Genomic DNA, 15,768 nt, shown 5'->3' with positions numbered 1-15,768 from the left:
ACTAATCCGTACCTCCCACTCCCGACTCCAAGACTTCTCCCGTGCTGCTCCTATCCTCTGGAATGCTCTACTCCAAGAAATCAGGACTATCCACAATTTGCATAGTTTTAGGCGCTCCCTCAAAACACACCTGTTCAGAGCGGCCTATCACATTCACTAATCAAAGTCATTCTCTGTGTAAGTGTGCGTGTGTAGCCCATTCACTATCTCCATCCATCCTTCACTCCCGCAAGATGGCTGGACCTTCACTGTAAATACACCACTGTAAATACACACCTGTACTCTGTATCTCCCTCACCTCATTGTAGATTGTAAGCTCTCACGAGCAGGGTCGTCTTATTTCGTCTTATTTTGCTTTAATTATTGTATTGTTAGCGTTGTTACTTATGACTTGTGTTTTGAAACTGTTAAACTGTAAAGCGCTGCGGAATATGTTGGCGCTATATAAATAAAGATTATTATTATTATTATTATTCCATTTGCACAACAGCATGTGAACTTGATTGTCAATCAGTGTTGCTTCCTAAGTGGACAGTTTGTAGTTTGTTTTCACAAAAGTTTAATTTACTTGGAGTTATATTCTGTTGTTTAAGTGTTCCTTTTATTTTTTGAGCAGTGTATATATACACACCTATACTATGTGTATATTTCTATTCTACTGTAAGCTTTCAGTGTGATTTTACTGTACACCGCACTGAATTGCCGACATTTCAGAGGACACTGGTGCGTATTTCTCGCAGGTCACACAGATGGTCCGTGTGGTATGCAAGTTTTTTTTGCACCCATAGACTTGCATTGACGATGATGGGAGCTGCCTCTTAGATTAACAGTGGTCCGAGTGCTATGTAATTTTTTTTCTCGCATAGCGATCGTCCGTATTACTATCTAGTGTGACTCCAGCTTTTTAGTATACAGGAAGAAAAAGATTTTTACACCACCAAGAAAAAACAGTAACAATGCAGTGATATAAATAGTTGCAAGTCAAATTTATGTATGAGATGGCCTATATGATTTATTTATTTTACTCATTTATATAGCGCCATTAAATCCGCAGCGCTTTACAGAAATTATCAACACTGTCCCTAATGGGGCTCACAATCTACATTCCCTATCAGTGTGTCCTTGGAGCATGGGAGGAAGATTGAAAACCTTAAGGAAACCGACGCAAACACGGGGAGAACATAATAACGCCTTGCATATGTTGTCTATAAAATGATGGTAGTTTCGCATTCATAGCATGTGGATGGTGAGATCTGAAGCCTGAATGTAAACATTTCAAAACATTGTTACTCTTTTCCTCGTCAGTGTATATCAGGGTCTCTGTCTGTATTGGATTACTTTGGGTCACTTCCCACCTGACGTCGCTCGCTGCTCTGTTACTGTACAGTCTCCATTATGGCCATCGCCCGCTCTATGTTGTTGCTATCCGCATATATTGACCCGTTTCTGCCATTAGACTTACTATTCCGTCCATGTGACCTGGGACTTAATGCCCATGGATGGAATAGTATGTCATATGCGATCAGCCGCGCTCACGGGGGGAGTGCGGCTGATCGCGACCGGGTGTCAGCTGATTATCACAGCTGACACGAGGCACTAAATGCCAGAAACGGTCACGGACCGCTCCCGGCACTTTAAGATGTTAAGATTGCAGCATTCTAGGAGCAGGCAGAAGGGCTGTCAGATGTGATAGCCCCTCTGTCTTTGTATCGGAGACCCCACAGCATGACGCGGGGTCCTGATCGCTGCCATGGAGACCCGATGTTGTCACGATGACATTTGGGTCTCCACTGCTGAGAGACTTCGTGTCATGTGCACTGATGACCAGGAAGTCTCTCAGGTCAGTGTGCAACTCCGTGCAGCGCTGACAGCTTCTATAGCATGCAGATCTGTATGCTGTAGTAGCGATCAGCCTGCATAAAATAAGTGTCCCATAGTGGGACACAGTGTACAAGTAAGAATTAAATTAAAAAAAAGTTTTAAAATAGTTGTAAAAATATTAGAAAAATAATAAAAATAATAATAAAAAAATCAATATTTATTCAAACAATAAATAAATATTTATATTAAAAAAATTTAAACAATAAAAGTACACGTATTAAGTATCACAGCATCCGTAACGACCCGCCCTATAAAACTATCCCACTAGTTAACCCCTTTAGTGAACACCTTAAAATAAGGCAAAAAAACAATGCTTTATCATCATACCGCCGAACAAAATGTGAAATAACACGCGATCAAAAAGATGGATATAAATAAATGTGGTACCGCTGAAAACGTCATCTTGTCCTGCAAAAAACAAACCCCCATACAGCGTCATCAGCGAAAAAAACAAAATCGGAATAAAAAGCGATCAAAAAATGTCATGTGTACGAAAATGGTAGCAATTAAAACGTCAACTCGTCCCACAAAAAATAAGACCTCACATGACTCTGTGGGCCAAAATATGGAAAAATTATAGCTCTCAAAATGTGGTGATGTAAAAACTATTTTTTGCAATAAAAAGCGTCTTTTAGTGTGTGACAGCTGCCAAACATAAAAACCCGCTATAAATAGTAAATCAAACCCCCTTTATTACCCCCTTAGTTAGGGAAAATAATACAATAAAAATGGATTTATTTCCATTTTCCCATTAGGGTTAGAGATAGGGCTAGGGTGTGGGGTTAGGGCTAAAGTGAGGGTAGGGTTGGGGCTAAAGTTATGGTTAGGGTTGGGATTAGGGTTAGGATTAGGGTTAGGGGTGTATTAGGGTTAGGTTTGTGGTTATGGTTAGGGTTGGGATTAGGGTTAGGGTTGGGTGGGGTTACGGTTGGAGTTAGAATTGGGGGGTTTCCACTGTTTAGGCACATCAGGGTCTCTCCAAAGGCGAAATGGCATCTGATCTCAATTCCAGCCAGTTTTGCATTGAAAAGTCAAACGGCGCTCCTTCCCTTCCGAGCTCTGCCATGCACCCAAACAATGGTTTATCCCCACATATGGGGTGTCAGCTTACCCAGGACAAATTGCACAACAACTTTTAGGGTCCAATTTCTCCTGTTACCCTTGGGTAAATAAAAAATTGTGGGCAAAAAGATCATTTTTGTGAAAAAAATATGATTTTTTTTTATTTTTACGGCTCTACATTATAAACTTCTGTAAAGCACTTGGGGGCTCAAAGTGCTCAGCACACATTTAGATAAGTTCCTTAGGGGGTCTACTTTCCAAAATGGTGTCACTTGTGGGGATTTTCCACTGTTTAGGCACATCAGGGGCTCTCCAAACACGACATGGTGTCCAATCTCAATTCCAGCCAATTTTGCATTGATATGGGGTATATAAGAGGTATCAGCGTACTCAGGACAAATTGTGCAACAACTTTTAAGGTCCAATTTCTCCTGTTACCTTTGACCCTTGGGAAAATAAAACAAATTGGACCTGAAGTAAATTTTTTGTGAAAAAAGTTAAATGTTTATTTTTTTTAAACATTCCAAAAATTCCTGTGAATCACCTGAAGGGTAAATAAACTTCTTCAATGTGGTTTTGAGTAACGTCAGGGGTGCAGTTTTTAGAATGGTGTTACTTTTGGGTATCTTCTATCATATAGACCCCTCAAAATGACTTCAAATGTGATGTTGTCCCTAAAAAAAAAAAAAAAAATGGTGTTGTAAAAATGAGAAATCGCTGGTCAAGTTTTAACCCTCTCCTGCTGCACTTTCGTATGGCGGCTTCCACCTTTCTCACACCCCCCGCCCCAGCAGCAAACATGGTGGAGGAGTTGGTTTTCTCCTGTCAGATACCTGCTCCTTCACCCCAATCCCACTGCCACCCTCTGTTACCCTCCCTTCCTTTGAGGTGCACTCTGTGCGCATCTACTCCCCCTCCAACCTCCAACTGGCTGTCATCTACCGCCCCCCAGGGCCAGCCACCACCTTCTTTGACCACTTCACCACCTGGTTACTTCATTTCCTTTCCGCGGACATCCCTACTATCATCATGGGCGACTTCAACATCCCCATCGACACTTCCCTCTCAGCTGCCACTAAACTTCTATCTCTCACTTCCTCCTTCGGCCTCACTCAATGGTCTTCTACAGCCACCCACAAAGATGGCCACACACTGGACCTCATCTTCACCCGCCTCTGCTCCCTATCTAACCTCTCTAACTCACCTCTTCCTCTCTCTGACCACAACCTGCTCACATTCTCTTCCCTCTTCACTCCATGTCTACAATCCCCACCCCACAAACTTTCACACCCTCGCAGGAATCTTAAACACCTTGACCTACACTCATTCTCTGAATCCCTCCTCCCTCTTACAGATATAAGTTCCTTACACAATGCGGATGACGCTGCCGCTCTATATAACACCACAATAGCTGTAGCTTTGGAATCCGCTGCCCCACTTACACATACCAAAACTCGCAAAATCAACAGACAGCCCTGGCACACCAGCCTGACCAAAGAGCTGAGGCGAGCTTCCAGGGCTGCTGAGCGCAGATGGAAAAGATCCCACTCCAACAAGCACTTCATCGCATTCAAACAGTCCCTCACTACTTTCAAGACCACACTCGCCACAGCTAAACAAACCTACTTCTCATCTCTCATATCCTCCCTGTCTCACAACCCTAAACAGTTATTCAACACCTTCAATTCTCTCCTCCGCCCCCCAGCACCTCCTCCCTCCCCACTCATCTCAGCTGAAGACTTTGCCTCATTTTTCAAGCAGAAAATTGATAACATCAGGGACAGTTTTGGTCAACAACCCCCAGAGCCCTTCCTCCCGACTTCCCAGCCCTCCACCTTCAAAACCAACTTCTCCACCATTACAGAAGATCGACTCTCCACTCTACTCTCAAGATCACATCTCACCACCTGTGCACTCGACCCGATCCCATCCCACTTCATCCCAAACCTCACCACAGTCTTCATCCCAACCCTAACCCATCTCTTCAACCTGTCACTAACAACTGGTGTTTTCCCCTCAAGCTTTAAACATGCCTCCATCACACCTATCCTCAAAAAGCCCTCTCTTGACCCATCCTCTGTATCTAGCTATCGCCCTATATCACTTCTCCCATACGCCTCCAAGCTACTGGAACAACACGTCTACCTTGAACTGTCCTCCCATCTCTCTTCTTGCTCCCTCTTCGACCGCTTACAATCTGGCTTCCGGTCACACCACTCCACTGAAACTGCCCTTACTAAGGTCACCAATGACCTCTTAACTGCCAAGAGCAAGCGACACTACTCTGTCCTCCTCCTCCTGGACCTGTCGGCTGCCTTTGACACAGTGGACCATTCCCTATTATTACAGACCCTCTCATCCCTCGGCATCACAGACTTGGCCCTCTCCTGGATCTCATCATACCTAACAGACCGGACATTCAGCGTCTCCCACTCACACACCACCTCCTCACCTCGCCCCCTATCTGTCGGAGTCCCACAAGGTTCAGTCCTTGGGCCCCTGCTGTTCTCTATTTACACCTTTGGCCTGGGACAGCTCATAGAATCTCATGGCTTTCAGTATCATCTTTATGCTGATGACACACAGATCTACATCTCTGGACCAGATATCACCTCCCTACTAACCAGAATCCCTCAATGTCTGTCCACTATTTCATCCTTCTTTTCCACTAGATATCTGAAACTCAACATGGACAAAACAGAATTCATCATCTTTCCCCCATCTCACGTGACCCCCCCTACGAACCTATCAATTACAGTAAATGACTGCCCACTCTCCCCAGTCCCACAAGCTCGCTGCCTCGGAGTAATCCTTGACGCTGATCTCTCCTTCAAACCACATATCCAAACCCTTTCCACTTCCTGCCGACTTCAACTCAAAAATATTTCACGCATCCGTTCATTCCTCACCCAAGAATCTGCAAAAACCCTAGTCCATGCCCTCATCATCTCTCGCCTTGACTACTGCAACCTCATGCTCTGTGGCCTCCCCTCAAACACTCTCGCACCCCTCCAATCTATTCTAAACTCTGCTGCCCGACTAATCCACCTGTCCCCCCGCTATTCCCCAGCTTCTCCCCTCTGTCAATCCCTTCACTGGCTCCCAATTGCCCAGAGACTCCATTACAAAACCCTAACCATGACATACAAAGCAATCCACAACCTGTCTCCTCCATACATCTGTGACCTCGTCTCCCGGTACTTTCCTGCACGCAACCTCCGATCCTCACAAGATCTCCTTCTTTACTCCCCTCTTATCTCCTCTTCCCACAATCGCATACAAGATTTCTCTCGCGCATCACCCCTACTCTGGAACTCTCTACCACAACATATCAGACTCTCACCTACCATCGAAACCTTCAAAAAGAGCCTGAAGACCCACCTCTTCCGACAAGCCTATAACCTGCAGTAACCACCGATCGACCAAACCGCTGCACGACCAGCTCTACCCTCGCCTACTGTATTATCACCCATCCCTTGAAGATTGTGAGCCCTCGCGGGCAGGGTCCTCTCTCCTCCTGTACCAGTTATGACTTGTATTGTTTAAGATTATTGTACTTGTTTTTATGTATACTCCTCCTTACATGTAAAGCGCCATGGAATAAATGGCGCTATAACAATAAATAATAATAATAATAATAACCCATATAACTTCCTAACAAAAAAATTTTGGTTCCAAAATTGTGCTGATATAAAGTAGACATGTGGGAAATGTTACTTATTAAGTATTTTATGTGCCATATCTCTGTGATTTAAGGGCATGAAAAATCAAAATTGTAAAATTGTGAAATTTTTTGCCAAATTTCTTATTTTTTTTTTTTTTACAAATAAATGCAAGTCATATCAAAGAAATTTTACCACTAACATGAAGAACAATATGTCACGAGAAAACAATGTCAGAATCACTGGGATCCATGGAAGTGTTCCAGAGTTATTGCCTCATAAAGGGACAGTGGTCAGAATTCTAAAAATTGGACCAGTCATTAACATGCAAACCACCCTTGGGGATAAAGGGGTTAATGCTCTATCGTTATCTGTTAATGAAGTCCCTGTTTCTGCGGTCACGATCTCTGTGGATGTTCCCTGCACTTTATAACTTTGTCTTCTTTTTATGAAATATTTAACAAATATTCAAATATATTAGATTTTAATGTTAGATTTTTTTTTTTGTTTCTGGATATGAAGATATTCTGTGATAATTCCTTGTATCTATATATATAATCGTCTTATGGTGTCTGTCTGTCTGAAACTGAAATCCTGCGTTGCTGATCGGTCGCGGCCGCCAGGCCTCGACCAGTCAGTGACAGGCGCAGTGCGCAGGAGCAGTCCTCAATTAGACTGGCGCATGGGCGTCAGCGGCGACGCAGTCGGGAGATGACCAGCTAGCGGTACCCAGGGTCCAGAGGAGAGGAGACTCCTACGAACCCTGGGTACCATAAACTTGTAAAAAATAGAAGTAAAATAAAAAAGAGTGATATACTCACCTTCCGACGGCCTCAGGACTTTTTCTCTCCTCTCCACACTCCCGCGATCTTCCATTCCCAGTAAGGCTTTGCGCCAAAGACCGCTGATGACGTCGCGCTCTTGCGAGAGTGACATCAGCAGCGGTCTTTGGCGCAAAGCATTACTGGGAATGGAAGATGCCGGGAGCGTGGAGAGGAGGGACACAGTCCGGGGGCCGTCGGTTGGTGAGTATATCACTTTTTTTTAATTTAATCTCCTGCTGGCCATATTCTAGAGTACCCGATGCTTTAGAATCGGCCCAGCAGCTAGTGTGACTATAATCGGATTGTGTGCTGTACTGGGGGCAGAACGGGGCCATGACTGGATGTAGTGATCAGATCATGGGAAGCTGGTAACAGCTCCAGAGATTTCTTACGTGGGATCTTTATGATGTTACATCGTCATCTCCTCCCCATTCAGGTCCCTACAGTATTGGATCCTCTCAGTGGAGATCTTCAATATAAGAGAATTCTCCTGAGTGACCCTACAAGGATGGATAGGGACAGGGACAGGATGGCGGAGAGGATATTACACCTCACCCTAGAGATCCTCTTCCGGCTTACTGGAGAGGTGAGAGATTCTGATGACGTCACATTACATCATTCTTATCTATGGAAATAACAGATGGACAGAACTGGAGAGGTGAGGACTCTGGAAATGTCTGTAGTGAGATTTATTAATGTGTCTCTCCATAACCAGGATTACACAGTAGTGAAGAAGACCTCTAGTGAGCGCTGTCAGGCCCCTGTGTCTGAGGGATGGGGAAGACCCCTGAGCCCAATCACGGGGCCTCCACCTCACCCCCTGATACATGAGGACATCAATGACCAGAAGATCCTAGAACTCACCTACAAGATGATTGAGCTGCTGACTGGAGAGGTGACACTGCTGGGAATGCTGGGACATTATACAGTAATGCTATGAAGGGATTGGGAGATGACTATATCATTGTATGTGTCAGGTTCCTATAAGGTGTCAGGATGTCACCGTCTATTTCTCCATGGAGGAGTGGGAGTATTTAGAAGGACACAAAGATCTGTACAAGGATGTCATGATGGAGGTTCCCCAGCCCCTCACATCACCAGGTAATAGACAGGACTAAATACGGCCTATAATTATCTGTATGTAAAGAATGAATTCAGTCCCTGTATGTGTTTCCTCCAGTTCTATCCAGTAAGAGGACAACACCAGAGAGATGTCCCCATCCTCTTCTTTCACAGAACTGTAAACAAGAAGATCCCGATGTTCCTCAGGATCATCAAGTAGCTGGAGAGAAGGTGTCATGAGATCTCCCTTATGATGTGTAGTAGGCTGTAAAGGTCTTGTATTCAGTCTTCTTTTATACTTGTGTAATGAGAAATGTTTGATTCAGGGTAAAGATCTGACCCCTATGAATACTACAGAGACATATGTGAGGAGTGATGAGCAATGTAAAGAGAAGATTCCTAATTATCGCATCGGTGAGTAGTTACCATTAAATGCAGTCACAGATTCTTCTCTGTCACTGACTTGAAATAGATGTTGAATTTTTTAAGGTTTGTTCACACAGAATTTTTGCTGTGGATTTTAAGCATAAAATTGTTAAAACATTTTTTTACACTTTTTTTTTCTGTACAAGGGTGTCTAAACTGGAGCTGTTACATCCAGTTGGATGAAAAACATTGGGTGGGTTACGCTGTGCTGGAATCAACTGATTCTTCAAGAATGCTAAGATTTTTTTTATTCACAATGTGTTTCAACGCTGTACTGCGTTGAAACACTTTGTGTGTGTTTTTCATCTAAGTAGAACCAATATTTCTTAGAGGATCTTATCCACCTGCCACAAGGCAGCGGCACTTGTTTTTCTTCATGCCTACATAGGAGTTGTGCCTATTACAGTGGCTTGCGAAAGTATTCAGCCCCCTGGAACTTTTCAACCTTTTCCCACATAACATGCTTCAATTATAAGGACACCAAATGTAAATTTTTGGTGAACAATCAACAACAAGTGGAACACAGTTGTGAAGTTGAACGAAATTTATTGGTTAATTTAAATTTTTGTGGAAATTAAAAAACTGAAAACTGGGGCGTGCAATATTATTCGGCCCCTTTACCTTAATACTTTGTTGCGCCACCTTTTGCTGCGATTACAGCTGCAAGTCGCCTGGGGTATTTCTCTATCAGTTTTGTACATCAAGAGACTGAAATTCTTGCCCATTCTTTCTTGGCAAACAGCTCGAGCTCAGTGAGGTTTGATGGAGATCATTTGTGAACAGCAGTTTTCAGCTCTTTCCACAGATTCTTGATTGGATTCAGGTGTGGACTTTGACTTGGCCATTCTAACACCTGGATACGTTTATTTGTGAACCATTCCATTGTAGATTTTGCTTTATGTTTGGGATCATTGTCTTGTTGGAAGGCAAATCTCGGTCCCAGTCTCAGGTCTTTTGCAGACTCTAACAGGTTTTTTCCATTCTACATGACGGCACCACGAGAGAGGGGATCCGCCCAGCGAGGACAGGAAACCTTCAAGATAAAAGGGCGGCTCCTCTCTCCGCATCAGTTGGTTTCCTGTCCTCGATGGGAAACCCTCAAGATGGAAACCTCTTGATGATTGGAAGAAAGAAGAGGATGCCTGGGCCTGGGTCGGGTGATCAAATAGCAGGCACCGGTCTGCTACACCTGATACCAGGTGCCGGTAGTCGCCTCAGGGGTCATATATTCCTATGTCCCCCCTGAGCGAGTGCATGGCCACAGCCCATGGGGCAGATGCCCGGGTGAAGCTGGATACCTTGGAGACCACAGGCGGTGTACCCTCCAAGATGTAAATGTACCCCGTAAGACGTCCACGGAGGCCACTTTCCGTGTTCCGTCCCTGTCGACATACGGTGGCCATGCAGCCCATGTGACACATCGGTGCCTGGGCGAAGATATTGCTCCTCGGGAGTGCCACATTGGCGTACCCGCCCTGTTGAGACCAGACGCCAGTCCCCGCAGAATTCGGCTCTGGAAGGTTTACCTGGTGTATACGTTGGTGGTATAGTGGATCGTCCATCCTTTCTCCTCAGGTAAGAGGGAGAGCGCAGGTGACCGGTATGGGGCCCAGGCGCTCACCGGAGAACCCAGGTTCGCGCCGCTGAGCACACCAGGGCGGCAAGAACGCGCGCATTGGTAGCGCGCATGGCGGGGCCTTGCTGGGAGGAAGCCGACGCTAAACCGGAAGTGGTAAGCGGCGACCCGGAAGTAGAGGTGGCGCGCACAGCAGAGACACAGGAGGGTGTGCGCAGTCACTAGGGGGCGCGCGGACACAGGTAGTGGGGCACGCGCACAGACGGCGCAAGCGGCGGCAGGTACGGGGACCAGGCGGTCCAATTTAAAAAAAAAAAGAGGAATAACCTTCCCTCTTAGGCTGAAGGTGACTGCTCTCATTAGGTGGCACCTGCTAAGCAGCTTGAAGCTGGGGGCTGCTATTTAAACCGGAAGTGTCGGGAGTCACTACACCATTACATGGTCGGGTGTGACTGCTCTCAGCACAGGATAGCAGCAGACATATACGGCAGGATGGAGAGCCCCTCGCCAGAGCATATACAACCACGCCAGGAAGCAAAGGAAAGGCGGTCACGCTCACACGAAAAGAGCCAGACACGCCGCAGCAGCAGTGGAAGCCGCTCGGGCAGCGCACGGGCGGATCGTCAACGCAAGAAGGAGGGGTCCCTAGTCTCCTTAGGAGGCAGTGAGAAGACCAGTCAGCCTCCAGATCCGGTACCCGTTTTGTGAAAGCGTCCGAGTGGTGAGTGAACTACGAGAAAGTCCAGTACTCTAATGTCTGTTCTCTTTCTCTTGTCTCCTCTCTTCCCTCTCCTCCCTCTCTTACATACATTGGCGGGGTGGAGTATAGGAAGTCCCTAAGAAAAGTAGGGGAAAATCTAAGAATAAAGAATGTGCTTTATGCAAAAGTCCCGTAGAAACAGCCTGGAATAAAAAGTTATGCCAGGAGTGTATTAACAAAACAATAGCGGAGGAGACTCCCTCATTCTCGGATAGTCTGAGGTCCCTAATTCAAACAGAGGTTTGTAAGTCAGTAAGTGCATTACAATCTGCGGATGCAGATAGGAAAACTAGGGATAGATCCAGCCCCTCAGGGGTCTCTCAAGAAGACTCTACAGGGTCAGAGGAGGACTCAAATAAAACGCACTATTCAGATAGTAGCTCAGATGGGGAAGATACGTTCCCAATAGAATCTACGGATGAACTTATTAAAGCAATCAGATCTACCATGGGGCTGGTAGAGGAGCGAGCAAAAAAGACAGCCCAAGAACTCATGTTCAGTGGACTACAAAAGAAAAAGCGTAAGACCTCCCCTATTAATGAGCAACTAGAAGGGCTCATAAAACGCGAATGGGAAAAACCAGAGAAAAAGTCCCAGATATCTAATTCTCTGAAGAGGAGGTATCCCTTTGAGGAAGAGGCATCCTCATCCTGGGATAGGGCTCCCAAAATCGATGTAGCGATATCAAAAGTCGCCAGGAAAACCTCCCTACCCTTTGAGGATCTGGGGTTTCTGAAAGAACCGCTGGACCGGAAGACGGACAATTGCCTTAAGACAGCCTGGGAAACCTCGGCTGGGGCACTAAGACCGGCTATCTCAGCTACGTGTGTGGCTAGGTCTCTAAAGATATGGGTAGACAACTTGGAGGATCAACTAGAACATGGAGTTCCCAGAGAGTCAATTCTGGAAGCATTACCGGCTATTAGAGCGGCGGCAGACTTTCTCGCAGAGGCTTCTGCAGACTCGGCCAGACTAGCAGCAAAGTCAGCAGCCTTAACCAATGTAGGACGGCGTGCAGTATGGCTAAAATGCTGGCCGGGGGACACTCAGGCAAAGATGAAACTGTGCTCTCTGCCATGTGAGGGAAATTTCTTGTTCGGACCAGCATTGGATGACGTGTTGGAAAAAGCGGGTGATACAAAGAAAAATTTTCCAAAACAACCATTTCAAGCGTTTCGGCGCTCCTTTCAGAGGGGCCGAAAATTCAGAAAGCAACAATTCAGAGATCGAGACAAAAACAATTCTGACAGGCGATCCAGAGGTGGGAGAGGCTTCTATTTCGGCAAGCCCTCCAAAGATGCCAAAAAACCCTCCCAGTGACGGTCCTTCTCAGGTGGGGGGAAGGCTCTCTCACTTCCTCCCAGCCTGGGAGAGAATCTCATCCAGCACCTGGATCCGACAGATAGTAGGGTCAGGTCTGGAATTAAAGTTCCACCATTGGCCACCACAAAAATTAATTCAGACTCCAGTGCAATCTTCTCAAGAAAGACAAGAGAGTCTGGAAGAGGAGGTATTGTCACTCATACAGAAACTCGTACTGGAAGAAGTTCCGGAAAAAGAAAAAAAGGAAGGCTTTTACTCCCCCCTATTTCTAATAAAGAAACCAGACAATTCCTGGAGGACAATTATAAATCTGAAAGGCCTCAACAGATATTTGATAGTCCCATCATTCAAGATGGAAACCATAAGATCTGCAGTGAAACTCCTCTTTCCTCGGTGTTACATGGCGGTCCTGGATCTCAAGGATGCTTACTATCATGTCCCGATCCGGCAGCAAGATCGCAAATATCTCAGGGTGGCAGTCCAGATAAAATCTCAGTGGCATCACTTTCAATACAGGGCTCTGCCCTTTGGGGTAGCAATAGCCCCCCGGGTCTTCACGAAATTAATTGCGGATGTCTCGGCACATCTCAGGGAAAAAGATGCTCTGGTAATACCATATCTGGACGACTTCCTGATAGTGGGGAGAGATTTCTCTCACTGTCAGGAACAAGTCAAGATAGTGATGAGACACTTCAGACTCTGGGTTGGCAACTGAACCTCAAAAAATCCAAATTGGAACCAACAATGATCCAGAATTTTTTGGGCCTAACAATAGACTCGGTGGTGCAGGAATGTCGCCTCCCAGAGGAAAAAGAAGAAAAAATCAAAAACCCTAATCAGGACAACATTAAGAAAGCCAGTAATGACTCTGAGGAAGGCCATGTCAGTGTTGGGATCCCTAACTTCCTGCATACCAGCAATAAAATGGGCTCAGTTTCACACAAGGGAACTTCAGTGGTGTGTGTTACAAAACGATCTGAGGCTTCAGGGGCAGTTAGAGCAAAAGCTCACCATCCCGGACCCTGTACTCCAGTCACTCAGGTGGTGGTTACAGATAGAGTCCTCTCCAAGGGGAGTACCCTGGACATATACAGCCTCCAGAGTAATCACGACAGATGCCAGCCCTTGGGGCTGGGGAGCCCATCTAGACACCCTATGGCTTCAAGATCCTTGGGCTCAGGACGAAAAAGATCTATCCTCAAACGAGTGGGAGCTGCTAACCATCGAAAGGGCGCTGGAAGGTTTACTGACACACCTGACAGGACATCACGTGAAAGTCCTATCAGACAATCGTACAGCAGTAGCATATGTGAACCATCAGGGGGGCACCCGTTCTCGGTCATTAATGAAAATAGCGGGAAGAATGCTGACTCTAGCGGAACGTCAGTTTCTCTCATTATCGGCCCTGCATATCCGAGGTGTGGACAACCTGAAGGCAGACTTTCTGAGCAGGAACCGGTTGAAGCAAGGCGAATGGTGCCTAAAAGAGTCCATTTTTCAACGGATTGTGCTTATGTGGGGGAAACCCATAATAGATCTCTTCGCCTCAAAAACCAACAGAAAGGTTCAAAAGTTCTGCTCTCTAAGTCCAGCAGACATGCCACTGGCGGTAGACGCCTTCAGGATAAAATGGACATCAGGTCTCCTGTACGCCTTCCCTCCGATATGCCTCATTCCATTAGTCCTGAAGAAGATCAGGGAGGACCGAGCCAGAGTAATTATGATAGCTCCCTTTTGGCCAAAAAGGCCGTGGTTCTACTGGCTAAGAGTGATGTCAGTGACGGACCCATGGGTACTCCCAGAGGACCACGACCTCCTAACACAGGGTCCCTTCAATCACCCTCCGAACTCCAGGTTGCATTTGACAGCCTGGAATTTGAAAGGTCACTGTTAGAGAAAAAAGGGTTTTCACAAACTTTAATTTCCACCCTAATCAGTAGCAGAAAGCCAGTGACTACAAAAATATACGGGAGAATATGGGGAAAATTTTTGTCCACCTCAGGCCCAATACGGGAGGGAGAAGTACCGGTGAGGGCAGTGCTAGAGTTTCTGCAAAGGGGTTTAGACTTGGGCTTAGCTGTCAGCACCCCCAAAGTACACGTTTCAGCCCTGGCAGCATTATTCAACTATGACCTAGCAAATGATAGATGGGTGGCCAGGTTTATCTGGGCCTGTACTAGAGCTAACTCTGTCCCATCTCCTAAACCTCCTCCCTGGGATCTAAACTTAGTCCTATCATCTCTAACAGAAAGTCCATTTGAACCACTAGACGTGACATCAGATAAAGTGTTAACTTTAAAAACAGCCTTATTAGTGGCACTTACATCGGCACGTAGGGTGGGGGACTTACACGCACTGTCAGCAGACCCGCCATACACTCAGGTTATGGACGATAGAGTTGTCTTAAGATTAGACCCAGCATACCTCCCTAAGGTAGTGTCGAAATTCCACAGAGCTCAGGAAGTAGTCTTGCCATCCTTTTGTTGTAACCCCGGTAACAAGAAGGAGGAGAGGCTACATTGCTTAGATGTTAGGAGATGTATCCTACAATATTTAAAGATGACAAAACCCTGGAGGAAACAGAGGGCCCTGTTTGTTTCATATCAGGGGGCAAGGAAGGGCCTTAAAGCCTCTAAGCAAACTATAGCTAGATGGGTGAGAGAGGCCATCATACTAGCATATAGTAGTGCAGGCAGGGCTGTTCCAGAGGACCTAAAAGCCCATTCCACGAGGGCCATGACAACGTCCTGGGCGGAGAGCACGGACGCCTCCATCGACCAAATCTGTAAGGCGGCCGCTTGGTCCTCTCCGTCTACCTTTTTCAAGCATTACAGATTAGACCTATCTGCTACCTCTGATCTCACATTCGGGAGAAGAGTGTTACAAGCAGTGATCCCCCCCTAAAGAGAATACAAATCTCTGTAACTCTCTCGTGGTGCCGTCATGTAGAATGGAAAAACACGGGTATTACATACCTGGTAATGTGTTTTTTCATGAGACATGACGGCACCCTTATATTCCCACCCTATTGATCACGTCATTAGTTGGGTGCATTATTAGTATTATACACTCCCTTGGTGTCGGAAATTTAGCAGTATTAAAGTTGTATTATTTATGTGTACACTAACCTGCGGAGTTCCTCTCGTGCTCTGTAAAACAACTGATGCGGAGAGAGGAGCCGCCCCTTTTATC

At 45.9% G+C, this 15,768-nt stretch overlaps 1 protein-coding gene across 1 annotated transcript in view; it reads left to right on the top strand.

Annotated features, from left to right (window-relative positions):
• LOC141050989 (uncharacterized) overlaps positions 1-15,768 on the top strand; it is a 46,567-nt gene that overhangs the window by 12,187 nt on the left and 18,612 nt on the right. Inside the window, exons 2-6 of the mRNA XM_073547759.1 lie at positions 7,866-8,015; positions 8,145-8,324; positions 8,407-8,530; positions 8,610-8,722; positions 8,818-8,905. Coding sequence (XP_073403860.1) covers positions 7,866-8,015; positions 8,145-8,324; positions 8,407-8,530; positions 8,610-8,722; positions 8,818-8,905 — 655 coding nt within the window. The remainder of the gene's footprint in view (positions 1-7,865; positions 8,016-8,144; positions 8,325-8,406; positions 8,531-8,609; positions 8,723-8,817; positions 8,906-15,768) is intronic.

Source organism: Dendrobates tinctorius, unplaced genomic scaffold (assembly GCF_039654945.1).
Source record: "Dendrobates tinctorius isolate UK_male_01 unplaced genomic scaffold, ASM3965494v1 ptg000155l, whole genome shotgun sequence".
NCBI classification, from domain to species: Eukaryota; Metazoa; Chordata; class Amphibia; order Anura; family Dendrobatidae; genus Dendrobates; species Dendrobates tinctorius.
Note: the sequence above shows the minus strand (reverse complement) of the source record. Positions and strands in the feature narration are given on the sequence as shown.